This window comes from Balaenoptera acutorostrata, chromosome 9 (genome assembly GCF_949987535.1).
Source record: "Balaenoptera acutorostrata chromosome 9, mBalAcu1.1, whole genome shotgun sequence".
Taxonomy (NCBI): Eukaryota; Metazoa; Chordata; class Mammalia; order Artiodactyla; family Balaenopteridae; genus Balaenoptera; species Balaenoptera acutorostrata.
Genome location: NC_080072.1, coordinates 14313858 through 14339321, shown reverse-complemented (window position 1 = coordinate 14339321; position 25464 = coordinate 14313858). Strand labels below are relative to the sequence as shown.

The 25464-nt window shown below is 49.3% G+C and overlaps 1 protein-coding gene across 3 annotated transcripts in view; it reads left to right on the top strand.

Annotated features, from left to right (window-relative positions):
* CSTPP1 (centriolar satellite-associated tubulin polyglutamylase complex regulator 1) overlaps positions 1-25464 on the top strand; it is a 202422-nt gene that overhangs the window by 173059 nt on the left and 3899 nt on the right. For 2 of the 3 annotated variants that reach the window (XM_007181173.2, XM_057552975.1), the window contains 6 exons: positions 1623-1707; positions 18059-18144; positions 20227-20422; positions 21095-21204; positions 23563-23626; positions 23890-24652. In XM_007181173.2, coding sequence (XP_007181235.1) covers positions 1623-1707; positions 18059-18144; positions 20227-20422; positions 21095-21204; positions 23563-23626; positions 23890-24064 — 716 coding nt within the window. In that variant the 3' untranslated portion in view covers positions 24065-24652. Of the gene's footprint in view, positions 1-1622; positions 1708-18058; positions 18145-20226; positions 20423-21094; positions 21205-23562; positions 23627-23889; positions 24653-25464 lie in introns of those variants that run through there. The other variant, XM_007181174.2, reaches the window with a different exon arrangement.

Below are 25464 nucleotides of genomic sequence, written 5' to 3'. Positions count from 1 at the left end.
GCTGCAACTAAAGATCCACATGCCGCAACGAAGATCCCGCGTGCCGCAGCTAAGACTGGGCGCAGCCAAAATAAATAGATTAATTAATTAATTAATTTTAAGAAAGAAAGGAAAAAAAGCATTAATGATTCAAAGATAGAACTTTCCTTTATTTAGTTCCTGCCAGAACTCACTTCTGTCTATACAGGGGGTTTTGAAGTGAGAATAAAGTGGGAACATATTAGATTCAGTGGCTTTTCTCCCTTTCGTCTTTCCTGTCCCTCACCCCAAGTCTGCGAGCCCACAAGTGGCTATTACTCCTTCCCTTGAAGAACAAAACCTCCTACTAGGCTGTGCCCTAGGTCAGGCGAGTGAGGAGAGGAAAGTGCACACCCCATTGTGGCTAAGATGAAGGCCGCAAAAGCCATCTTGATCCTTTGACCTACATTGACGCTGAGTCTGTCGCTTTGGTGTCCCTGACTTTGGCAGTGTGGTTAGTCTAACTCTATGACCCCACCTTGAATTGAGCCTTGATGAAAAAGTAGTAGGAACCCAGGCCTGTCCCTGGGGATTTGGGGTTTTTATCTTGGAAAAGCATCAACCAAACTATCAGGGACAGGAGATCTGGATTCCTGTGGCTTGAGCTAACTTAGGTCCAAAGAAACCAAGTGCCTGTGATCATCATGTTCATTCCCCAAATGTGGCCATGCCCTCTGGATTCCCTTCTCTCACTCATGCTCCCAGTTAGGAGGGCTTCTGGGTTGCTTGATCTTGCTTTACCATCAGCATGTCGTTCCATATTTGAGATGCTTTGGTATATGGAATACTTGTGGATCGCAGCTGCCTGACTGATCTAAAATCTCTTGGCTTTGGGACATGCAGTAACAAAACAACTTTTAAGCATCAGTGTATTTCCTCTCCCTTGGCATTCTATAAACCCCCCTGAGATTTACCTCTCTGGGTTTTCTACTGGGCCACAGAGCCTCATCCTGGCTCATCTCTCCCAAAGCACTGCTTCTGTATATCAGGAGTCATTTGGTTGCCTTGATTGTATATCTTGGATCTTTGTCTTGGCTTCCTATAATAGGATGACCAGATTTGTGTGCAGGCATCCAAAAGGAGCCAGCCTGCACAATACTGGATGACAGAGTAAGAAGGTCTGTGGGTTGCCAAGCTGTATTCTTCTCCTCCATACATTGCAAGACTGCATTTGCCTTAGTACTGCTTGCAGATATTCTGTGGATGGTCTTTGGACATGTTGTGGTGAATGTTACCATGCCAGAGAATTTCAGCAAACTTAGCCAGCTCTGAAATGACTCATTCTTGTGGATTTTCATACATAAGAAGGCTAATAAAGTTACCCCTCTAATTCCCCCTTCTTACCCGACCATCTTTCAAACCAGTGAAGCTCCTTAGGCCAAAGTATTGTAGCTGGGTGCCTCCCATCCAGGAAAAACTTTGTAGAAATATTGATCTTAAAATCTCACCCTTGGAGGGTTAGTGGCTAATGCGGCCTTAACACTGACTCACCTTTAAAAGAGCAGCTCTACTGAGAGTAGGTCTGAAACCCATGAAATGACCAAAAAGACAGCAGTGACTTCACATGCAGAGACCTAATGTGTTCCTATCCATTTCCACTCCAGATTTGCTGACCATGAGGGAATATCACTGCTTGCTGCAATTACTGTGCCCAGACTTCCCGCTGGAGCTCACTCAGAAAGCAGCCAGGTATGTCTCCTGGGCTTTTGAAGTCAACTCAGCCCCCTCTTTGGCCCGGGCTTCTGAGAGAAACCTGAAATGTATACAAACAAACATACCATTAGGGGAGAATAAAACTGATAGGGAAGAAACTGGCATTTGGAGAGGGGTCTATTTGGGATTTGCCCAAAAACATAATACTTTCTGCATTTCCAAAAGGAAGCCAAATGATCTTTGGTGGTTTCTGCGGGGAGTTTTAGGGTCTGCAGATAGAGTTGGGAGGTGGTGAGAGGAAGAGGCAAACACACACACACACACACACACACACAGAGGCACGCACACAAAGAAATATCCCTAGAGGACATTCTGAGAAAATATGGGGCAAGTTTGGCAGCGACTTGTGATAAAGGGGGTTGAAGTTCGAGACTGGAAAACATGAAGGTGATAAAGCCCAATTGAGGGAGGGATAAATTGTATTACTTATGCTAAAAGAAGGTTTTCACGATTAGTCCAAAACCAGGAAGACTTGGTAGAAATAGTTAGAACCCTCTAATTTCTGTGTTTGGTTTCACTGTCATTCACATTTTTTAACCAAATGAGGTAGTTGGGCTATGCCTCAGTTAACTTTTACTTATTTGACTGAAAACCTGAGCTAAGGCAGCAAATGGAAGTATAGCAAAAATCTTGTTTTCTGAAAAATGCCAGAACAGAGGATTTTTAGGAAAATACTCTGTATTATATCATACATGATAGATACGTGTCATTAGACATTTGTCCAGACCCATAGAATGTACAACACCAAGAGTGAATCATAAATCTAAACTGTGGACTTTGGGCGATGATGTGTCAATGTAGGTTCAACGATTGTAACAAAGGTACCATTGGTGGGGGATGTTGATCTGGGGGAGGCTGAGCACGTGTGGAGGCAGGAGGTATATGGGAAATCCCTGCACCTTCCCCTCAATTTCACTGTGAACCTAAAACTGCTCTAAAAAAGTAAAATCTAAATAATAATTTTTTAAATGCCCAGCTTCCCTAAATCAATTAGTCAAGTATATTTACAGGGGAGAGTTGACTAGTGAACAGGGAGGGGCTTAGGGGCACCGACCCTCTGTGCAGTGGAAAATCCAAGTATAACTTACAGTCAGCTCTCCATATACACAGTACCTCCATATACATGGCTCTGCATCCGTGGGTTCAGCATCTGCGGGTTTAACCAAACGCAGATTGCGTATTTGCTATTGAAAAAAATCCACATATAAGTGGACCTGTGCAGTTGAAACCCAGGTTGTTCAAGCGTCAACTGTATATTCACATCCATCACCACAATCAATTTTAGAGCATTTTAACTACCCCACCAAGAAATCCAGCACCCCTTAGCCATTACTTCCCAATCCCCCCATCCTCCCTAGCCCTGGACAACCACACTCTGTCTCTATAAATTTGCCTATTCTAGACATTTAAAATAAATGGAATCATATGATATATGGTGGTCCTTTGTGACTGGTTTCTTTCATTTAGCCTTGTGTTTTCAAGGTCCATCCACGTCGTAGCAGGTCTCAGTACTTCCTTTCATCAAATATTTCTTGAGTACCAATTTTGTGCCAGGATCTATTCTGCATATTAGGGCTACAGTGATAAATAAGATATAGTTCCTGCCCCTCAAGGAGCTTGCCATTTGATTTAGAAGTGGATCCCTTGGGTACCGATCACAGCCTGCCACCACTTTGTGTCACATCACCTTGGTTTCTGTCACTGCACACAGCTTCCGTCCTCCTGTCCCACTCCTGAAAGGTAGCGGGCGAGTCTGAGGGTGAGCCTTCTGTATGATTTTCAACCCCAGCAGCCCCGTTTTTGCATTTGCCCCACCCATCTCCCAGACCCTTCCAAACAATCTGATGTGTGTAAGCATGGCAAGATTAGACTAGAAGGAAAAGAACCCTCTGAGATCCACAGATTCATACAATTATTGATACCAAGGGGCTTCTGGAGTGGCATTCCCCTAGCTGTGTCAGAAGCTTACCTCCTCCTCCTCAAGAGTTCAATAGAAACTTCAGACCTTTCCATCTGAGGAAGAGGAAGCAAGGTAACCAGTCCATGTCAATAGCAGGGAATGTGAGGGGATGATGGGGATGCCAGTATCAACAACAGAAGGGCCCCAGGTGAGCCTCAGGATACTGGCTACAAAGTTAGAGATGAACTCAGGACTCAGGCTTTTGTGTTAACCCCGCCTCCCCAGTGCCCTGCTTTCCTCACTCCACTCCAGCTGGTGTGTGTGTGGAAAAATTGCATACATCCCAGAAAGTGTCCTCTGATTGTTTAAGCTATTATCATCTTGTCCTGAAGGTCAGGATCCCAACTTCCTCACACACAAACCCAGGCTTCTGACCAGAACTGCAGATGGGGGTGGTTAAGCCTCCAAGGCAGTTACTCTAGCTGGAAGAGGCACTGCCCTCTCCTGTCTCACTGCTGGTCTCACTGTATTCATGGCCCTGAGGTCTGGGGACGGGCCGCAGGAGGAGGCTCCAGTCTCTGATGCTGTGTGCGTGAAAGCATGTAATCCACAGGCAGCTGTACGCGAGAGCCTGTTCAGCGGCAGAGCAGCTCCACGTGCGCCTGACTCGTGTGCGGCCAGCACCGTAGCCAGGCCCTGGAGCGGCAGGTGTGAGCCGGAAACAGGAGAGCAGAGAACAATCAGACTCCATGACAGCGCCCAGCCAGAGATCCCCTCCACCGCACACACTCCTGCAGCAGTGGAGTCGCTAAGTAATTTTATCCCTAAATGGTCACCATAGCATCTCTGTCTCCATCCTCCAAGGACTGGGAGGCTTTCCTGATGGTTAAGAACATTCAACTAGAGCCAAACTTCTTGAGTTCAAATCCTGGTTCCACAATTTACCAGCTTGTGCCCTTGGGAAAGTAATTTCTTTGAGCCTCAGCTTCCTCATTTGTAAAGTGGGAATATTCATAGTTGTAATAATTGAAGAAGCATATAATGTGCTTAAAATAATGCCTGGCACAGAGCAATGTTAGAAGCAGTGGTATTAACCTTGACCTTTAAGAGCACAGGCATCATAGGGTTAGAAAGACCTGGGTGTACACACCACCTGTGCTCTATTAACTGGATGACCTCGAGGATCTCAACTTCTACAAGCCCTGTTCCCGTATCTGTAAAATGGGGCTAATAATAATAACTAACTCATGGGGTGGTTGTAAGATTTCAACAAAAAATTATATGTAAATTGCTTAGCACATTATATACATTCAATAAATAATAATTTCTGCTGTTAAAATAATGTTAGTATTATTATTATTACCAGATTTTTTTTTTAAATTCACGTTCTTTTATTTATTTATTTATTTATTTATTTATTTATTTATTTATGACTGTGTTGGGTCTTCGTTTCTGTGCGAGGGCTTTCTCTAGTTGTGGCAAGTGGGGACCACTCTTCATCGCAGTGCGCAGGTCTCTCACCATCGCGGCCTCCCCTGTTGCGGAGCACAGGCTCCAGACGCGCAGGCTCAGTAATTGTGGCTCACGGGCCCAGTTGCTCCGCGGCATGTGGGATCCTCCCAGACCAGGGCTCGAACCCGTGTCCCCTGCATTGGCAGGCAGATTCTCAACCACTGCGCCACCAGGGAAGCCCCAGATTTTTTTAAGTAAGTGAGAAGTCAGACATAGAGAGCAGACTTGTGGTTGCCAAGAGGGAGCGGGGGAGGGAGAGGGATGGACTGGGAGACTGGGGTTAGTAGATGCAAACTATCACATTTATTTATTTGTTTGTTTGGTTGGTTTTATTTATTTATTTTTTGGGCCGCATTGGGTCTTCATTGGCTTTGGGCTTTCTGCATTGGGCTTTCTCTAGTTGCGGCGAGCCAGGGCTACTCTTCATTGTGGTGCGTGGGCTTCTCATTCCGGTGGCTTCTCTTGTTGTGGAACACAGGCTCTAGGCACACAGGCTTCAGTAGTTGCAGCACACGGGCTCAGTAGTTGTGGCATGCAGGCCCTAGAGTGCGCAGGCTTCAGTAGTTGCAGCATGTGGGCTCAGTAGTTGCGGCACACGGGCTTAGTTGCTCCGTGGCATGTGGGATCTTCCCGGACCAGGGATCGAACCCGTGTCCCCTGCATTGGCAGGCAGATTCTTAACCACTGAGCCACCAGGGAAGTTCCAAACTATTACATTTAGAATGGATGAACAACGAGGTCCAACTGTATAGTTCAGGGAACTGTATCCAACCTCCTGGGATAAACCATAGTAGAAAAAAATATTAAAAAAGAATGTGTATATGTGTATAACAGTCACTTTGCTGTACAACAGAAATTAGCACAACATTGTAAACGAACTATACTTCAATTAAAAAATTAAATAAGTGAGAAGTTCCTGGGTTCCCTAAGGCAGTGGTTTCTGGCCTTTTTTCCCTTCACAAAGTTCGGAAAATAATATATAACAAAAAGTAGGGTAAAGACAGGACTGCCTGTGATTAGCCTGTAGGCTCTCGTCTCCTCCCTCCTGGGCCAGGGAGACCATCACACCTGTAACCCATTCAAGGCCCAAATGACACAGGGGTGGGAAGCTTCCCTCCAAGGGTGAAGATTTAAAGCAGTGGTTCTCCAACTTGAGTGTGCATCAGAATCACCTGCAGGACTTATTAAACCGCGATGGCCCAGCCCCATCCTCAGAGTTCAGTGGGTCTGAGGTGGGGCTCAAGAATCCATATTCCTTATAGGTTCTCATGTGATGCTCATGGTCTGGGACCACACTTTGAGAACCACTTTAGAGCATTGCACGCCAATCTCTTTCTGGCATTTTAGAATTGATTGCATTAAAAGGAATTGCTTTTCCTTCTCACTCTTGTCATCTGAAACACTGTTTAACTCACTTCTCCCTCACTTAAAGCCAGATTTCCTAGTGAGTAATATATGTTTAACAGGAAAAGCTCTTTTATCATGGTTATATGCTGAATACATATAGTGCTTCAAAAGCACATAAACTCCTCTAAGGAATCTAGTTTTAGACCTAACAAGTCACCTCCATTTAAGAGAGTCATTTTTCAGCTGGTCCCTGTATCACAAAGGTTGAATGGCCTAATGGTGTAGGACTCAGGTGCTGGAGCCAGACAGCCCTGGGTTCAAATCTCACTTCCTTCACTCATAGGCTCGTGACCTTGAGCAACTCCTCTGAGCCTCAATTTCTTCATCTTTAAAATGGAAATATAATAGCACCTGCCTCATAGAGTGTTTTTAGGATTTAATGAGATAATGCATGTAAAATACCTGTCACAAAACCTTTTTTTTTTTTTTTTCTGGCTGCACCGCATGGCTTGTGGGATCTTAGTTCCCCGAACAGGGATTGAACCCGCACCCTTGGCAGTGAGAGCACAGAGTCCTAACCACTGGACCGCCAGGGAATTCCCTTACCTCTTATTTATTTGTTTGTTTGTTTGTTTGTTTGTTTGTTTTGGCTGCATCGGGCCTTAGTTGCGGCACGCAGGATCTTTCGTTCTGGCATGCGAGCTCTTCGTTGCGGTACTCAGGCTTTTCTCTAGTTGTGGTGCGTGGGCTTGCTAGCTGTGGCCCATGGGCTCAGCTGCCCCATGGCATGTGGGATCTTCGTTCCCTGACCAGGGATCAAACCAGCGTGCCCTGCATTACAAGATGGATTCTTAACCAGTGGACCACCAGGAAAATCCCTCCCTTACCTATTTTTAAAGAACATAATTATAATTAGTAAGTGGGGAGTGATACTTCATTCCTATATTCATTTTTCAAATGTTTACTGAGCATCTACTCTCTGCCAGACCTCATGCCATGCCCGGAAGATACAGCTTTATGCTCTCTTGATGTCTTTCTTTCTTTATGCCTCTCCCCTGCAATATCATCCTGCATAGATCTCCTCCCCAGATCTGACCTGCCATCTGACAGTGTCACTGTTGCCCCAAAGGTCTTTCACCTAAACAGACTATCCTTTCCCTCCCCATTCTTTCATTTACCAGATTTTTATCGAGTGCCTGTTATATTGCCAGTCGTGCTTGTGGAGGGGCTATGACAATGTTGCTCCAGCCCTGGAAGAACTTAAAAACTGACAGAGCAGCAGACATTAAATAAATGAAGAGCTAAGTGCTATAGGAACATATAAACAGGATACCCAGCCTAACCTGGGGAATCATGAAAAACTTGTCCATAAAACAGAGATGTTGAATCTGAGACCTGAAGGATTAATAAGAGATGAATTTGCCCTGTCAACTACTAGGACTGATTATAAGGCCATCATAATGCCAACTAAAAATTTGGGACTTGCCATCTGCCTTTACAAGGATTAAGCCACTACAGCCGCTGACCTTCAGCACACCCTGAGTGGGATTCAGAGTGGAAATCAGGAATGAAGCACTCTGTGCTCTGGGGGAAAATGGCAGAACAGGCCTTCAGATAGTTAGATTTTTTTTTTTTTTTTTTGGCCATGCTGCATACGGGATCTTCCCCAACCAGGGATCAAACCCATGCCCCCTGCAGTGGAAGCGCAGAGTCTTAACCACTGGACTGCCAGGGAAGTCCCAGATAGTTAGATATTTTCAAGGGAAGATTTTACGAGCCCAATTCTTGCATCTCCTCATACCTAAAAAGGCATTAAAGTCATTAATGGAGACACCTGCTCCTCGTGACTAGCAGTAAACTTCACAAGACTAGCGACAGCCTTCTGCAAAAATGTGTGCTGGTCCCCTTCACCAAAATCACATATATACCGACCTTCCCCGCTACCTCTCCAGAGCAGTTTCTCAGAGCTATCTGATATGCTATTTCCCGGGCCGTAGTCCTCATTTTGCCCCAAATAAAGCTTAACTCAAAACTCTCACGTTGTGCATTTTTTTTGCAGTCGACAATTTATCCACATAGGATAAAATAAAATTAGATCCCTACTTCAGACCATATTCAGAAGTCAATTTCACATAGATTACAGACCTAAGTGTAAAATGCAAAGCTGTAATACTCTTAAAAGAGATTAGGAGAAAATATTTTTATGGCCACCAGGTAGTTAAAAAATTCTTAAACAGGGCTTCCCTGGTGGCGCAGTGGTTGAGAATCCGCCTGCTAATGCAGGGGACACGGGTTCGAGCCCTGGTCCGGGAAGATCCCACATAAAAAAAATTAAAAAAAAAAAATTCTTAAACAAGACAAAAATTCTTAAAGCCCAAGCCCAGTGGACAAGGTTGATAAACTGACCACAAGCAAAATTGCATTCCCTCATTCAGTCATTCAGCCGGTGTTCATGGAGAGTGCCTGTTCTGTGCCAGGCACTCTTCCAGGTGCTGAGGACAGAGCAGTGAGCAAAACCAAGCCCCTGCCCTCGTGGAGCTGACATTCTAGAGAAAGGGGAAGTATCTGCTAGGAAGTACGAATTCCCTGATGGCAAAGTGAACCCTCGCCACAGCGATGCAAGTGCTGAACCCTAACCTGCAGGACTACCGGAGAATTAAGATTAAATTTTTCTATTCAACAAAAGATGCTGTAAACAAAGTTGAAAGACAAGCCAGTGACTGGAAGGATATTTATCACATATGTAACTAACAACAGATTAGTCTGCAGAATTTTTTAGTCTCAAGAATGGTTTATGGGGGACTTCCCTGGTGGTCCAGTGGCTAAGACTCCGTGCTCCCAATGCAGGGGGCCTGGGTTTGATCCCTGGTCAGAGAACTAGATCCCACATGCCACAACTAAAGATCCTGCACACCACAACTAAAAAGATCCCGCATGCCGCAACGAAGATCCTGCACACGGCAATGAAGATCCTGCGTGCAGGAACTAAGACCTGGTGCAGCCAAATAAATAAATTAATTAAATAAATATTTTTTTTAAAAAGAGTTAAAAGCTATTTAAAAAAAAAAACAATTGCTTATGAAGAACTCCTACAAATCAATAAGAAAAAGATGAAGACCCTCAGTAGAAAAACAGTCCAAAGGTACAAACAGATAATATATAGAAGAGAAAACCCTAACAACTAATAAACATTTGGGCATATTTTCATGGCCAAACTCAATAGTATCAGGGAAATGCCAATTAAATTGAGATACCACTTCACAGTCATCAAATTGGCAAAAATTTTAAAGTGAGATAGTACAAGTATTGGTGAGAATGTGGAACAGTGGGAACGCTCATAAACTGCTAGTGGTAGTGTAAATTGGTATAGTCACTTTGAAGCAATTTGGGCAAATCTTTAAAAGTTCAAGAAGTGTGCCTGGTTATAAGGAGACAGGCAGCATTATTTGTAATAACTACCAGTGGAACCCTCTGCCCGTCCCTGTGCAGTAGAAAGGACAAAGTGTGTTATCTCCATTCTGTGGAAATCTATACAGCAGCTAAAATGAATGCAGGGAGATATATATGCATCAGCACTGATGAATCTCAAAATGCCAAGTTACCAAATGATGCATAGAGTTTGGAAACAAGCAAAACAAAGTTATATAATATTTTAACAATGTAGACATTTGTGTGAGTTAATATAGTATGGAAACATGCGGAGGGATGCCAAGCCCAAGTTTAAATGAATGAATGCTAAGCCCTCAAGCCCCAGTGACGATCTCTGAGGAGGAAGGTAGAGGAAGGGGATGAGGAAGGGTGTCCAGGTGTCCAGGTGTTTTAATCAATATGTGTAATATTTTACAAAGCTTTTAAACATTGAAGCAAGGATGGCAAAATGTGAAGTTTTGATGAAGTTAGCTAGTGGGTATACGAATGTTTGTTATGTTAGTCTGTGTAATTTTTCTGACGTTTTAAATATTTTATTTAAAGTGAAAAGGGGACTTCCCTGGTGGCGCAGTGGTTAAGAATCCTCCTGCCAATGCAGGGGACACAGGTTCGAGCCCTGGTCCAGGAAGATCCCACATGCCGCGGAGCAACTAAGCCCGTGCACCACAACTACTGAGCCCGCGTGCCTAGAGGCCATGCTCCGCAACAAGAGAAGCCACTGCAATGAGAAGCCCGCGCACCGTAACGAAGAGTAGCCCCCGCTCACCGCAACTAGAGAAAGCCCGGGCACAGCAACAAAGACCCAATGCAGCCAAAAAAGTAAAAAATCAAGTGAAAAGGGTGGGTAGGATTTAGGGAGGGAGCAGGGAGAGGGGAAGCCCGTCTAGGGAAAGTAAGCAGCCTGGAAAGAAGCCCCTCTTTCTCCAGTGAGGACCTAGGGGAACTGGGAGGAGTCAGTGGGCCTGGAGTTTGAGGAGTTTGGGGACTGGGAGAAGAGAGGGCCTCACAGGCCATGCACTGGATTTGGGTTTTTATCCTAAGATCATGGAACATTCCCCCACCCCCACCAGCTGTAAAGCTTCTTGGGAGAGACCAGGATAATGGAGCTGAAGTGGCCAAGCGGGGCCTTCACGGTGTCTGCAGGGAAGAAGCAGTATCCGGGCCTAAGCCTCCAGCCTTCCTGGGGGCCACGGCTCTACACCAAGGGTGGGAGGAGGGACAGCGCCACCGGCAGGAGGTGTTATTGCCACTTCTTACTGGAAGCAGCTGCAGTGGCCTGGGAACTGTGGTTAGAGGGGCCTGTGTTTGAATTACAGCTCTTTTGCTTCTGCCTTGAGACCCTGGTCAGGTTTCTGAACCCCCGTGTTCTCGGTAAAGATATCCACTGATCTCACCTCATAGGATTAACGTGAGAAGAAAATGCAATGACAGATGTATGGCGCTGACCAAGTAAGCCCTTAACAAATACCGTGTTGCTGTAGTTGTTGCTACTTCCCACACTCTCTGGATCCAGCTTCTCAGGCACCACAGGGCAGGTGGGATTGGGACCCCCTGCAGGTGCAGGCCAGAGCCCAGGGAGAGCCATGACCTGGACACCCCATGCTGCTTTGAGGGCCTGGACTTGGAGGCAGCTTGTGAGGCACAAGTGTGCCTCCGACACAGTCCAGAAGAGGGGCAACCCTGAGGAAGTGTCACAGGAAACCTTGCCAACACCTGGAGAAGGTGGCCAGGGTGTAGTTTCATCCTCACTCATGGCCCTGACTTTAAGACATAGTCCACAGAGGTGTCCCAGGATCCCAGACAGACTCGGAGACATGCTTCAGCTGCACCCATGAAAGACGCTGCTCGTGTGACCTCCCAAAGGAAGTTCAGTCATGGAAGCGTTCTTCCTGGCCCTGGCTTAGGCCTGGCTTCCCCCAAAAGTGGACTTGAAACAGGATAGCTAGCTTCCGCCTGAGAGCCTCTGCCCGGCCGGGTGCTGGCAGCACTTACTTCCTCTGAGCTATATTTTTATTTGCTATTTTGAGCTCTTCCATCACCTGAAACCAGCTAGAACACTTATTGATAGCAGCTAACACTTATTTTGAGTGATTACTCATATATAATAATAGAATAGGCACAGTATATCATCATATTGAGTCTTCACAAGAATCCCATGAAAGAGGAACTATAATTATCCCCTCTTTACAGATGAGGAAACTGAAACTCCAGGAGAAAACGTAACTCACCCAAGAAAAGGTAACTTGGCCAGTCAGTTCTAGAGCTGGGATTTGATCCCAGGGCTGCTAACCCAGAACTGCGCAAAAACAAAAAACAAAACAAAACAAAAAACAAAAAACCAGGTACAGCTCATGCCACTAGACCAGGGATACTGACCCTTAAGGGGGAATAGGAAGCTGGCAAGTCAGTAGGTTCGGACTGAAAGCTGTTGCTTCCTTGGCACCCACTTAACTCCCAGCCAGCCAGCCCATCCCAGCTGTTGGAAGTCAGCATGGGAGTGAGAGCACGGCCAGCCCCCTTGGGAGTAGCTCAGATGCTGCCAAGTGCTCTTTCTCCATTCCAGTCGCTGCCCTGGACTCCACCCTTCACATGGTTCTGCTCAGAGCCAGCCTGAACTAGAGTGCCTTTACTTCTCCCCCAGAGTTCCCCTCTCTAGCCTTGAGGCCTGGCCGGCAGGGATCTCTCCACAATCCAATGGATTTGCACAGACTCTTGTTGGCAGCAGCTTCCTGCTGGCTCCACTTCAAAGCAGGGGCGGCCAGTCTCCTCCAGGTGTCAGACGCAGCTGGCACGCTAGCAGGAGGCCTCTGGCAGGAAGGGATTTTGAGCCAACTGCCATCAACTGGAAAACAGCACACGTGGATGACCTGTCTTCAGGAAACTCCTCTTGAGCCCTCTGGGGGCTGGTGACAAGTTTGAGTTCAGGGTGAAGCAGCTGTCGGTGGCTTGCAGGGCCTACAGCCTGGGGTTGTCCCTGTCACCAAAGGCAAAGACAGACCTGTAGCCTCCTGCCTGCCTTTTCCCACAGTTCTGCCAAGACTCCAATGCCAGATGCCCAGAACTTTTATGGGTCAGAGCATTAGTCTGGAGATGGACAATGCAGCATATGACGTTTCTAAAAGCACCTTTTTGAAAGTCAGACTTTTCTGCAGCGACGGTCCTCTGAACAGCAAACTTTCCCCCCAGCAGAACCCTCATTAACAGGAGAAGCTGTTAGTTCTGTCCACCCTTGGGATGACACTCTCTCAGGGCTAGAAGGAGCTCTTTCATACTTTTGGGAAGTATTCTGCTTGAATATCTCCAGCAACAAGCAGCTCACTCCCTCACAAAGCAGCCATAATCCCAGAGATGGGCATCTTCAAGTCTTCTAGAGCCAAACTCTAGATCCCTGTGACATCTCCCTCAGAGGCAGCCCTTCAAGAGTCGGGGGCCTCACTTCCTCCTTCATCTTCTCTTCCAGGCTAAAGGATCTAAAGGCAGTCATTTGTCTGATATCCTGGTTTGCAGACTCCACCACTCTGACCTCCCTATTCCGTGACTCTAGTTTATTCCCCTTAAATGGACTGTCCAGAGCTGAATGTAGTATCCAGATGTCACCTTGCCAGGGAAAAAGAAAAGGGTACTGCAGCCTCTCTTAGTCATTTGTTCATGCTTTCCTTCATTCAACAAATGTTTACCGAGTGCCTACTGTGTGCCCTGCACCACGCTGGCGCTTGAGTCAGGCAGCAAACAGAGAGACAGAGGTGTAACTTGGTGGATCTTATAGTCCTGGGGCAAAGACAGACACGAACAGTGTGAGGGGGTCACAGAGAACTGTGGAAGCCAGAGCAGGGAGGCCTGCCCTCGCCTTCCCAAAGGGGTGCTCTGTGGCTGTACCCCGAAGAGTGAGGAGGCATCAATCAGGTCGGTGAGGAGAAGGGCATGGAGGGCAGGAGGAAGGAAGAACTGAAGGATCTGTGTGGCTGGAACATCGTGAGGGACCCTGCCTGGGGCCTCCGATGAGTATAGAAAGGTGAGCGGAGGCCGAGGGCAGGTCATGCAGGCTCATAAGCCAGGATAAGGATGCGAGACTTTGCTCTAAGGGCAATGGGAAGCCCATGAAGGGTTTCAAACAGAGTTGTAAAATGGTCAAATTCGCATTTTGAAGATCCTTCTGACCACAGTATGGATACTCAATTAGAAGGAGGCAAGAGTGTTGCAGAAAACTGGGTAGGAGGTCGTTCCGTTATCCAGGAAGAAGAGGTGGAGGTGGGCATTGGATGGGGGCTGTGGAAGTGGAAAGAAGCAGACAGATTCAAGAGAAATGTCCAGAAGAGGATTGATAGGACTTGGTGATTGACTGATGTGGGGCAGGCAAGGGAGGGAGTGTCCAGGATGCCAGGAGGACTCCAGGCTTCTGGCTGAACAGAGGAGTGTTGCTGTTAATGACAGCTGAGATCCAATTGGCTTCTCTGGCAGCCAGTCTCACTGCTTGCAATCAAGAAAACCCCTCAGTCCTAGGCACGGGTGCTGCTGGGATCCAGCCACCTGTTCCGCAGAAAGAAAGCCCCTGCTGCCCGTCTGCCTCCCCCAACTAGCCTGCTGGTCCCTCCTGACTAATCTGAGTCTCAGCCCACCGAGGAACAGGGGCCAAAACCAGAGCACGCGCAGGGTCGCCCTGCTCCCACGGAGGCTGCCACCCTCTCAAAAGAGGGAGCTAACGTTCATAGTCAAGAATGGCTGCCGACAGAAAGCTGCAGCCGGGTCTGGGGCTGGAAGGGCGGGCCCTGCTTGCAGCTGACAGTCCTGGCTGCGGCTGGGAGAGGAAGATGCTTATGGCAGTTGGCTGGAAGCCCTGGCGTGGCAGGGCCTGTCTCAGGAGCATGATGATCAGCAAGAATTACAACTTCTGGAATTAAACAGTGGTGATGATTGTGCAAGTTTGTGAATATACTAAAAAACACTGTACACTTTTTTTTTTAAATTTTTATTCATTTAGTTATTTATTTTTGGCTGCGTTGGGTCTTCGTTGCTGCACGCGGGCTTTCTCTAGTTGCGGCGAGTGGGGGCTACTCCTCGTTGCAGTGTGCGGCCTTCTCATTGCGGCGGCTTCTCTTGTTGCGGAGCACAGGCTCTAGGCGCGTGGGCTTCAGTAGTTGTGGCACGTGGGCTCAGTAGTTGTGGCGCACGGGCTTAGTTGCTCCGTGGCATGTGGGATCCTTCCGGACCAGGGCTCGAACCCGTGTCCCCTGCATTGGCAGGCAGATTCTTAACCACTGCGCCACCAGGGAAGTCCCACACTGTACACTTTTAAAGGGTGAATTTTATGGTATTTGAATTATATTGCAATACAGATCTTCCTCGACTTTCAGTGGGGTTACGTCCTGATAAACCTGTTGTAAGTTGAAAATATCAGAAGTCAAAAATGCGTTTTTACGCCTAACCTACCAAAGATCATAGCTTAGCCCAGCCTACCTGAAATATGCTCAGAACACTTACATCAGCCTACAGTTGAACAAAATCATCTAACACAAAGCCTATTTTATAATAAAGTGTTGACTCTCTTATGTAATTGATTGAACACTGTACTGAAAGTGAGAAACAGAACGGTAGTCTGGTACAGAATGGCTGTCTGCGTCCACCCTGGTGACCGTGTAGCTGACCGGGAGCTGCCACTGCCCAGCATCACGAGGGAGCATGTGCTGTGCATCGCTAGGCCAGGGAAAGATCAAGATTCAAATTTCAAAACATGGTTTCTACCAAATTTGTCTTGCTTTCACACCACTGTAAAGTCAAAAAACCTAAGTTGAACCATCGTAAGTCGGGGACCATCTGTATGAAATGAATGAATAAATAGGTAAAGAGAGAAATAGTAAATGGCGGTAACTGCTATAAACAGGAGCACCAGGTCCCAGGTTGATGATAAACCAAGAGGAGCCAAGTAACATCTTCAAAGGCTTTGGTTCCCCTTCGTGGTTTCCTGCTTGGGGGTGTTCTCAGCCCAGCACTCTTCCCTAGCAATTAACTTCAGGCCATTCGGGTTCTTAGCTGTCCCGGGAGTGGGGCAGGAAGGAGAGGTCACTGCCTTCTCTCCTCTCCTTCCCTGTGAGCCTGGGAAGGCACGACTTGGAGGTGCTGTTGGCTCCTCCTCCCTGGGGCTCTGGGAGAGCTCACTCTTCCTCTGTAGTTTGGGTGTCTCTGTCACCCAGTCCCTACTACCTGCCCTCTCTCTACCTCTCTCGCCTCTCTCTCCCCATCCAGATATCAGAATCTGGGCTTTGTGCCCTCTCTCTTCCCTTTCGCCTGCCTGAGGTTATGAGAAACGGGGTAACTACTTGGCCAGCGGCTCAACGCTTGGGCCCAGGAGCCTCTGCCGGGGAGACCAGGACGCCCTCCTGTGGCCGTTGGCAGCATTGCTTCCTCCCACTCTCTGGCCTTGAATTTTTTTCCAGCTGGAATTTTAATGTTGAATTCTGGTAGTTGAGGCAGCTTTTTTCTTCCCCAAGAGATACATGAGAAACAGTTAAGGCCCTAAGATATAGGTGAGAAGAAAAAAGATAAGTTAGGCAGCTAATAAACTGAGAAGTAAAATGCAAGTGTTCATATTCTGTATCTTTATTTTAAAAGAGGCAGTGAGACCTACTAGAAAGTAAGTACATGACGTGTAGAGCAAATTCACCAGCTGTGCGACCTCAGCAAGCTGACTGCTCTGAGACTTAATCTCTTCACCTGTAAAATGGGAATAATCAACAAGACCTACCTCATAGGATTGTTGTGGGATAAATTTTAATTAATATAAGTTAAATACCTTATACAGTGCCTGCCATGAAGTAAGTACTCAGTTAATATTGCCTGTTTCTATCGTTACCATTATTACAACTGAAGACTAGAGGTAGGAACCATTTCTCTCTTTGAGGAGACCTGAAACCAGGGCAGCTGCCTGGCACAATTCCAGGGGCACCGCTCACATTATATTCTCTCTAAAGCCCCTTCCCCAGAGGTGAGCAATGCCTGCTCTCTCTGGAGCTGATCCAGTGGCCAGTCTGGGGACTCTCTGACCCAGGGAGGTGGAGAGAGAATTAGAAAAATGCACGAGAGAGCAAAATAAAAGGTTTTTTTTTTTTTAAAAGGAAAGATAGGGCCCAGTCAAAAACAGATGGGGAGGTGGGGGGGGGGGTTACTTCCCTGGTGGTCCAGTGGTTAGGACCCAGTGCTTCCACTGCTGGGGGTGCAGGTTCGATCCCTGGTCGGGGAACTAAGATCCCACATGCCACGCAGCACAGCCAAAAAAAAAACAACAACAAAGAAAAGAAACAGATGGGGGGGCCCAGCTTCCCATCAGTAGATGAGTTTGGCACCCTGTCTGGCACATGGGTGGAGTCCAGCGAGTGCTAACTTTCTTCTCTTCCTGTCCTCTCCAGTGAGGCCCTGAGCAGAGCACGAACGTGGCCTTGGTCTGAGCCCTTTAGTGGTCACATGGTTTCCTTCCTGCGAGGTGGGTGCGCAGGCGGAGGGGTTAGAGAGAGCAGACACCAGGAGGCGGTCAGCTTGTGAGAGCGGACAGCGTGCGTGGAGGAGCACCGGCCACCGCGGCGTCGCGGGATGGGGTGTGTTCTCGGACCCTCTCAAGTGCAGACCCCAAGCGGTACCCTCTGCTCTCTGTGCCAGCTGTGTCCCAGCACAGAGGTGCCCGTAGCCATTCTGAAGGCCCTTGGTAGCTTATTAAATCTCAGTGCCACTTGCCAAGACCCCTTTAAACCTCTTGGCGTTCTTTTTGCCTTTTCTGATCAGCTGTATTTATTCTGAACTAAATGGTCCTCACTGCAGGATGAAAGTGTTTACTGCTTCAGGGTATGAAAAGGGGTCTTGGCTGCGTTGTAGCTGCACCCTCTCCTTGTCAGCACCCCACCCACGTCCCATCCTCTAGCTGGTGCTGCAGACGCTGAAGTGGGCGCCTGCCTCCCGCTTCAGTTCAGTTTGGTGACAGAGTCCAAACAATGGACAAGTGACGTGACCGGGAGGAGCTTGTATGGGGAGCCCCCTCCCCAGTGTCTTGCTGTCCCAAGGGAGACTGGATCCCCAGGAGCGGCTCACTCGAATGCTCCCCCAAACACACACGTACACGCACTCTCTCATATTTTCTCTCTCTTTCCCCCTCAGGATTGTGCTCATGGACGACGCCGTGGACTGCTTGATGTCTTTTTCAGATTTCCTTTTTGCCTTCCAGATCCAGTTTTACTACTCAGGTGAGAGCCTCCCAGGACCCCTGCGGCTCCTGCCAGGACCACGTGCCCTCTCCTACCCTGTTGCCCTGTCCATCTGTGTGCCTAGCGCATGCATTTCTCCCCCCCTCCCTCCGTCGTGTGCTTCACAGCCGGTCACCCACCAGCAGGATGTCTAGTTCTCACTGGTGGTCACAAGATTCAGTCTGCAGAGCCGACTCCCTCAGCCTCCCCAAGACATAGAAAACTACAGTGCTTCCAGCCAGCAGCGCGACGAATCAGTTTAAGTGATAATGACAGTAACAACAATACACACTACTGGATCAACACCCGATAAATTCACTATCGAAAACTTACTGTGTGCCAGGCATAGCACTGAGCACCTTAATCCTTACACCAGCCCTGAGAGGTAGGTCCTTTAAGAGAGAAGCTGACAGAGGCAAAGCTGCCAAAGACACAGCGCTTATGGGGGTGGAGCCCAGACCTGCAGAGGGCCCACGCCACAGCCAGCGCGCTCAGCCGCTCTGCTGTGTCACTGCGATCGGGGGTCTCTCCCTGGGCCCTGACTCAGATGTGTGAGCACACATTTTCCACCCACACAGCTTCTAATAAGCGCATGCCAGTCCTCTCTCACACTCCCACCCTGCTCCCCAGTGCTCACCAGCTGTGCCCTTAAATACTGTCTGGGCTCAGGTGGAATAAAAATAGATGAATGAATGCCAGTGCACACCAGCTCACACACAGCCGCATCAAATGGAATGTTGGATTTAGAAATTGCTGGCTATGTCCATAAACAAACTTGTTTAAAACAGGCCCTTCCAGTAAACAGGAGGCTGTCCTTGGAGCCTGGACATGGCCTTCCTGCCAACGGGTGGCCCCAGCCAGCCCTGGCCTTACTCAGGCCCCACATTCTGTTTTCCTGATGGCGGCCCAAGGGCCTGGTCAGGCAGGGGCTGGAGGCTGGGGTCTCGCCACCTGCCCTTAGCAGCTCCAGGCGTCTATTTGCCATTTCTCTGAAGTTTCTTGGGCCCTAGAGAAGGAGCAGCCACGTGTGGAGACCCGCTTCCCCTCGCTGTCTGTCGGGGCTCTCTCCTCACAGCGCTCCCAGGATGGGGCAGCAGCGGGGAGGTGGGCCATAAGTCTCTGCTTACCTACGAGGGCTCAGCTACTAACATTTGAAAACAAATTCAAATGTTTAATAAATTAGCAGCTTGCAAGCGTTCTCTCCCACACTGGTATTCCAACCTGCTTTCTTTTTTTTTTTTTTTAATAAGTTTAAGCTAACTTTTATTTATTTATTTATTTATTTTTGGCTGTGTTGGGTCTTCGTTTCTGTGCGAGGGCTCTCTCTAGTTGTGGCAAGCAGGGGCCACTCTTCATCGCGATGCGCGGGCCTCTCACTATCGCGGCCTCTCTTGTTGCGGAGAACAGGCTCCAGACGCGCAGGCTCAGTAGTTGTGGCTCACGGGCCCAGTTGCTCCGCGGCATGTGGGATCTTCCCAGACCAGGGCTCGAACCCGTGTCCCCTGCATTGGCAGGCAGATTCTCAACCACTGTGCCACCAGGGAAGCCCCAGCCTGCTCTCTTGAGTCCGAGAGGCAGGTGGCTCACAAGATGGGGCTTACCAGCAGGAGTGTGCACACGTTCACCCTTTAAAATTTTTTAAAAATATTTGTAGCATTTTCTATGTGCTGGGCACAGTGCTAGGTGCTGGGACAGGAAGGCTGACAAGGCATGATCCAGGCCTTTATGCAAGATCTTCCATTCCAGCAAGGAGACAGAGTGAACAAGTAGTTACACAGAAAACCCCTCACTGGATAAGCACTACAGAGGAGTACAGGGTGCATGAAAGTATGTAACAGGGGGTCTCACCTGGTCCAGGAACAACTGCCAGAGGAGGGGACATTTGAGCTGAAACACATATTAGTGTCATCTCTCCTGAGTGTAGTGGTCACATGAGGCTGAGGGGCCCTGCTCCCAGGACACTGTGCGCTGAGGACTGAGGCTGGTGTGGAGCTGAGCTAACACAGAGAGAAGGGAGGGCACTGTGAGGGGACCAAATGTGTCGTCCCCGCCTGACCTATGCCCCTCTACCCCTGTACCCAGAATTCCTGGAGAGCGTGGCTGCCATCTATCAGGACCTGCTGTCAGGCAAGAACCCCAATACGGTGATTGTGCCGACGTCGTCCAGTGGGCAGCACCGCCCGCGGCCTACCTTGGGCGAGGCCAGCATGCTGGAGGGCGTGGAGGCGTCCCTGTTCTGCCAGTGCCTGGAGAACTTGTGTGACCGGCACAAGTACAGGTGAGAAATGGGCACGCAGACCCCACCTCAGCCCCAGGATTGCAGGCTCCTGGCCCAGAACAGATCTCCAGCAGGCTGTTCTGACTGGCCCAGGGCTTTTAGGCCCTTGATGGTCATAGTATAAATTAGAATAGTGCCATTTGCCCCCAGTCCAGGATGTTGACTGAAAGTCTTCCCAGGTGGCTCACAGGAAGGATTGCTTTCACTTGGGCAAGAGCAGCTGTAGATGACCAACTTGGGCCCCTTCTCCTTGCCAGGAGATAGATTGGTCTTGACTTTTTAGAGAGAAGGAAAAAAATATTCACTGTGCGAGGAATTCACCCTACAGAAAGGGAGGGTTAAGCTGTCATGTGTAGCACAAAGTCCCCTTGGGGACAGAGCAGCCAGTTTTGGTCTCCTCCAAGAGGAGGCCTTGCCCAGCGCCATTTCCCCATTCCCCCACTCCCACCCCTGCCAGTGAAGCACCAGTTAGTGAACATGCCAGTCTTTCTGTTCACAGTCAAGGCCTTGCTCCTGGAGATCTGCCATGCTTCCCAGGGTCTTAGGGCTCCCAGGGTAGGCAGATCCCTTGGTCTTGGCTTTGGGCATCCCCCTAAGCCTGAAGGTTTGGGTGAAAAGATGGCACTCGGACTCACTAGTCTTTGAATTTGGCATCTGTATTCTCCCTTCTAGCTGCCCACCCCCAGCACTCGTCAAAGAGGTCCTAAGCAACGTTCAGAGACTGACCTTCTATGGATTCCTCGTGGCCCTCTCAAAGCATCATGGGATCAACCAAGCCCTAGGTAAGCCAGAGCTAGCTGTGGCCAGCCTCTCCTGCCCCTACAGTGTAAAGCCACATAGGAGCTGGCCCGTGTTGGTGGCCCGTGTTGCCTCCCTCCCAAGGGGGAGGCAGCTTCACCATGTCTGCCTTGACTTCTCAGGGCCAGACTCTGAGGCCTAGGGAGCCAGAACGTGCGTAACACAAGATGTGCCCTCTGAGGCCTCCCACCCTCCCATGGCAAGGCATAGCCTTCCCCGCCCGAGGTCCTGCCCCAACATGAAGCAGCCTCTCCATGGCAGGGGCGTGCCCAGCCCCTCCCATGGAATCATCATTTCTGCTTTGGGGAGCCGCCTGCAGGTTGGGCAGACACAGGGCTATTTAATCAGTGGCTCTGGAGCTTATGTATCAGAGACACCTGAATCCCATTTGTAAACAGGGCAAAGGTGTGTCTGGGGAGACCTTTTTTCCATCTGGAAAAAAAATCTTATTAGTCTGAAAGGGAGTGGAAAAAAAGGGGGGTGGGGGGCGGAGAGAGGCCCGCACTGGCCCAGTTTTTCCTGTCCATCGTTTTACTCTCACTGGTTGGCCTTCCCACCCACCCTCCTCTTCCCCCTCCCACACCTGCTGCCCTCCCAGGGGAGGGGCCACCAGGCTGTCATCTCCACAGAGCTTGAGAGGGGTTCTTATTATTAGTCTCTCTCCTCAAGAGATATCCAGGTGTGCTGGAGATCTCAGGTTCCTGAGTCTCAAAAGAAGACTTTTGCCAGTTGAGGGAATGGGGTCGAGAGAAGGAAACTGAACATTCGTTAAATGCCAGCCACAGCAGCCCAAGTGCTGGGCTAGATGCTTTAGGTCTTACAGGACAGAGAGCCTGCTAGGGGTGGCCTGGGTGCACAGGAGCACAAACCTCAACAGGACTGACTGAGGGTCCACTCAGGCACAGTGCACGGGTCTGGGGACCCCTCAGCTGAATGAGGTTGGTAGCCAAGGTCACCAACTGGAGGAGGAATACAAATGTGGCAAATAGGAGTCAAGAGTAAGGGGGCAGGGAGTGGGGAATTGGCTTAGGTTTTCTTTTACACTCCTAGGTAACTGACCCTCCCTTCCTGTCCACAAGTCAGCCACTAGGAAGAAAAAGGAAAAGCTAAGTAGCATCTGGGTCACAGCGTAGACTAACGTCATGCCTGCACGTTTTCTGGGGCCTTTACGAAGGACAGTCATTCATTTAAGTTCTTTCACAGAGCACTAATGTTGGGCAGGTGGGAGATGGAAAGAAGCGTATGGTCTCTACCCTCACCTGCATCTCCAGTGTATGAAATAGAGACCTGAGGTACCCCAGGTGCAGCCAGTTGTGGAGGGGTTGTCCTGTTCCCTTCGTCCCCCTCAAGGCACCCCACCCACTCACAGACACAAAACAACAAGAGGGTTCCATCGGACCATAGTTTAAACACCACTTAGAACAAAAGGGGCCAGGAGGCATCATCTGAAAACGTCAGGAACTGAACTAGAGCCAGATGGATAATTGTAAGATTGAGGCTTTCTAGAGACTAGCGCGGCCAGCAGCCGCATCTTGCTTCTGACCACCAGTAAAGCTCTTTTCTCGAACCATTTGCTGTTAAGAAAATCTTTCCATCTACAAACTTCAGCTTTACCTTCCCTCCCACTGTTAACTGCTCCAAAGAGCATCCTAGACCCTCTCCTCTCACCTTTCCCCAGTATCCAAAAATTACTTCCCTTGGTTTATAGCTGAGGAAACCAGCTCAAAGAGATTTGTGGCAGAGAAGGGACGGCTCCCCTCCCGGCGGCTTCTGGACACGCAGAGGAGAGTTTGGTCTGATCCTGACCCAGCCTTCTCTTCTCACCCTGGGACCCTCCCTGGAGAGGCTGAGGCAGCGTTCTTGACCATTCTGTCTCCAAAGTGGGGTCACCCTGATTTAGAGGCACAAAACTAGATAACTTATGGTCTTTGGGGCCTGGGCTATATCCTGTGTCTGTGGCTCCTTTTCAGTTCAGTAACTGGGGCCTCAAGAAAGGACCAAACCCTCAGTACCAGCTCACAACCCACCATCTAGTCTTGGAAGGAGATCGTCCTGTTTGTGCAATGACCTTGAGGTTTGGGGATGTCTTGTAGCTATGACTGGGGAGGGTAGGCAGTGGGCTTCACTAAATTTTTCCAGCAGTACCTAGGACTTACTGCCCCCCTAGCAGACCTCTTAAACTTCTGTTCCCCAAAGCTTTTAGATCAGCTCTCCCAGGGTTGGCAGAATAGGCAGACATGAAGGTGAGGGGCACAGAGGCATCTGCTGGGCATGGGGCTGTGTGACTGCAGCCCGGGTGAAGGATCCTCAGATTAAGTTTTGTGCCCCCAATTATTTCCTAGGAGCTTTGCCTGACAAAGGGGACCTGATGCACGACCCAGCTCTGGATGAGGAACTAGAACGGCTGTAAGTGTTGGGTGGGAAGATGCTGCCCCCTTGTGGGGACAAAACCTCAGTCAGACACGGTAGTGCCCCGTCACGGGTGACACACACAGCACTTGTCCATCGGTCGGGGAGGGGTTTGGGGGCCAGCAGAGGCCTGAGGGATCCTCTCTGAGTCCTTTGGGAATACAGCCCATGGGTTCATCCACATGCAAGAGTGAGTGTGAAGGTCCTGGTCTCTGGACAGGAGGCACCTCGCTGCCCTCTGGGCTTCTTCCCTTCTTCAGGCTGGCGCAGATCCCAGGCCTGGTCAACTCGGTCACTGCCGGTCCAGAGGCCAGCTGCCTGCCTGCCCGGACCCCTCCCCGGGTTGGCTCCCCCTGGAGACCCCTGCATCACACCCGCAAAGTGGATGCAGAGAGCGATGGCTCCACTGAAGAAACAGATGAGTCCGAGACTTGAGGAGTCTGAAGGGTCCTGTCTACCACGCCCAGTACCCAGCTCCCCCGCCCCCCGCGCCCCCCCTTCACCCCCGCCCCTCCAGCCCTTGGGACTCCAGGCCACCTCCTCTCCCACCCCCGTGCCATGCTGCCCTCTGCTGGTGAAAAGGCCAAATAACGGCCCCAGCCCAGAGACCCGCCAGAGGGCTTCTAATGATCAGCCAAGCTAAGCAGTGAACCTAGCAAGTTAACAGCCTACTCTCCTGGCTGTCAGCCTTTCATCAGGCCCCCAAGCTGACAGCAGATTGAGCTGAGGCCACCAGAAAGGTGACTTGGCTTTAGCCTTTTGCTGACAGTCCCCATCTCCTCACAGCAACTCCAGGAAGGGGGAGACCGTGCATAACCATGCAGGACCTTTCATGGTAAAGGGTGACACCCAGTGATGCAAGTATTAGGAGGATATAGCCATGGTGGCCTTCTGCTGGAGGAATAGCCACTAGCCGTAAGATGGAGAAGGGTGGGTGAAAAGACAAATTTCACTTTCAAACACTGCTTCGTCTCCTCTGTGTCTAACAGTTAAATATGTGAAATGAATAAAGTCCCTTGTGTCTGGTAAGTGGTGAGTCTAAAGCCACTAGACTGAGGGGTGAAGGGAAGGGGCAAGTTTTTTTGGTGCCAAGTTCCAGCTTTTTTCTGGCAGGACTGGGAAGTGGGGGCCAGAGGGCCACTCAAGCCTGGAGAACTGCCTCAGATAATGGCAAAGAGGGGCTTACCTCCTGCATAAGACCTCGGCCTTTCATGGGAAAGGTGCCTCACAGCTAGAATGGACCTTCAGGGAACAAGCTCAGACGGTTCAAGGCCAGGTTCCCATAACTTTAGAGACTCTGGCCACGAAGCGTTAGCGTTGCAGAGCCTCTCAACCAGAGTTTCATTAAGCATTTTCTAAGTACCTGCTCGGGGTTAGGCCAGTGGGGATGCAGCTGTGAACAAGACAGGCCGAGGAGTACCAGCTTCCAGCCAAGGCTGGAAGGTAAGGCAGGTGGTCTTCAACTTCCCTGAACTGGGCAGGGGTCCTTGAATTGGGCAGTAACACCCACCTAGGGACCCAAACAGGGCCGCTTCCTCTGAAGCCACTGAGCACACACATTTTCCTGGGCTCCTCCCTGCGCAGACCAGCACCCCTGGATAGTTACAGGGACTGGCTCCCAAAGCTCTGCAGCACCGGGCCAGGACTGGGAGTTCCAAGCCATGTGGTGAGCACTCAGGACCAGTCATCTCCAGCCTCCAGCTGATTGAGAGCAGTTAGAAAATCCTGACATGCATCAGTCACCTGGGGAGCTTGCTTACAACGCAAATGACCAAGCTCCAGCTTGGGGTGGGGCACAGAAATCTCCATCATGAACACTCCAGATGATTCCAAAG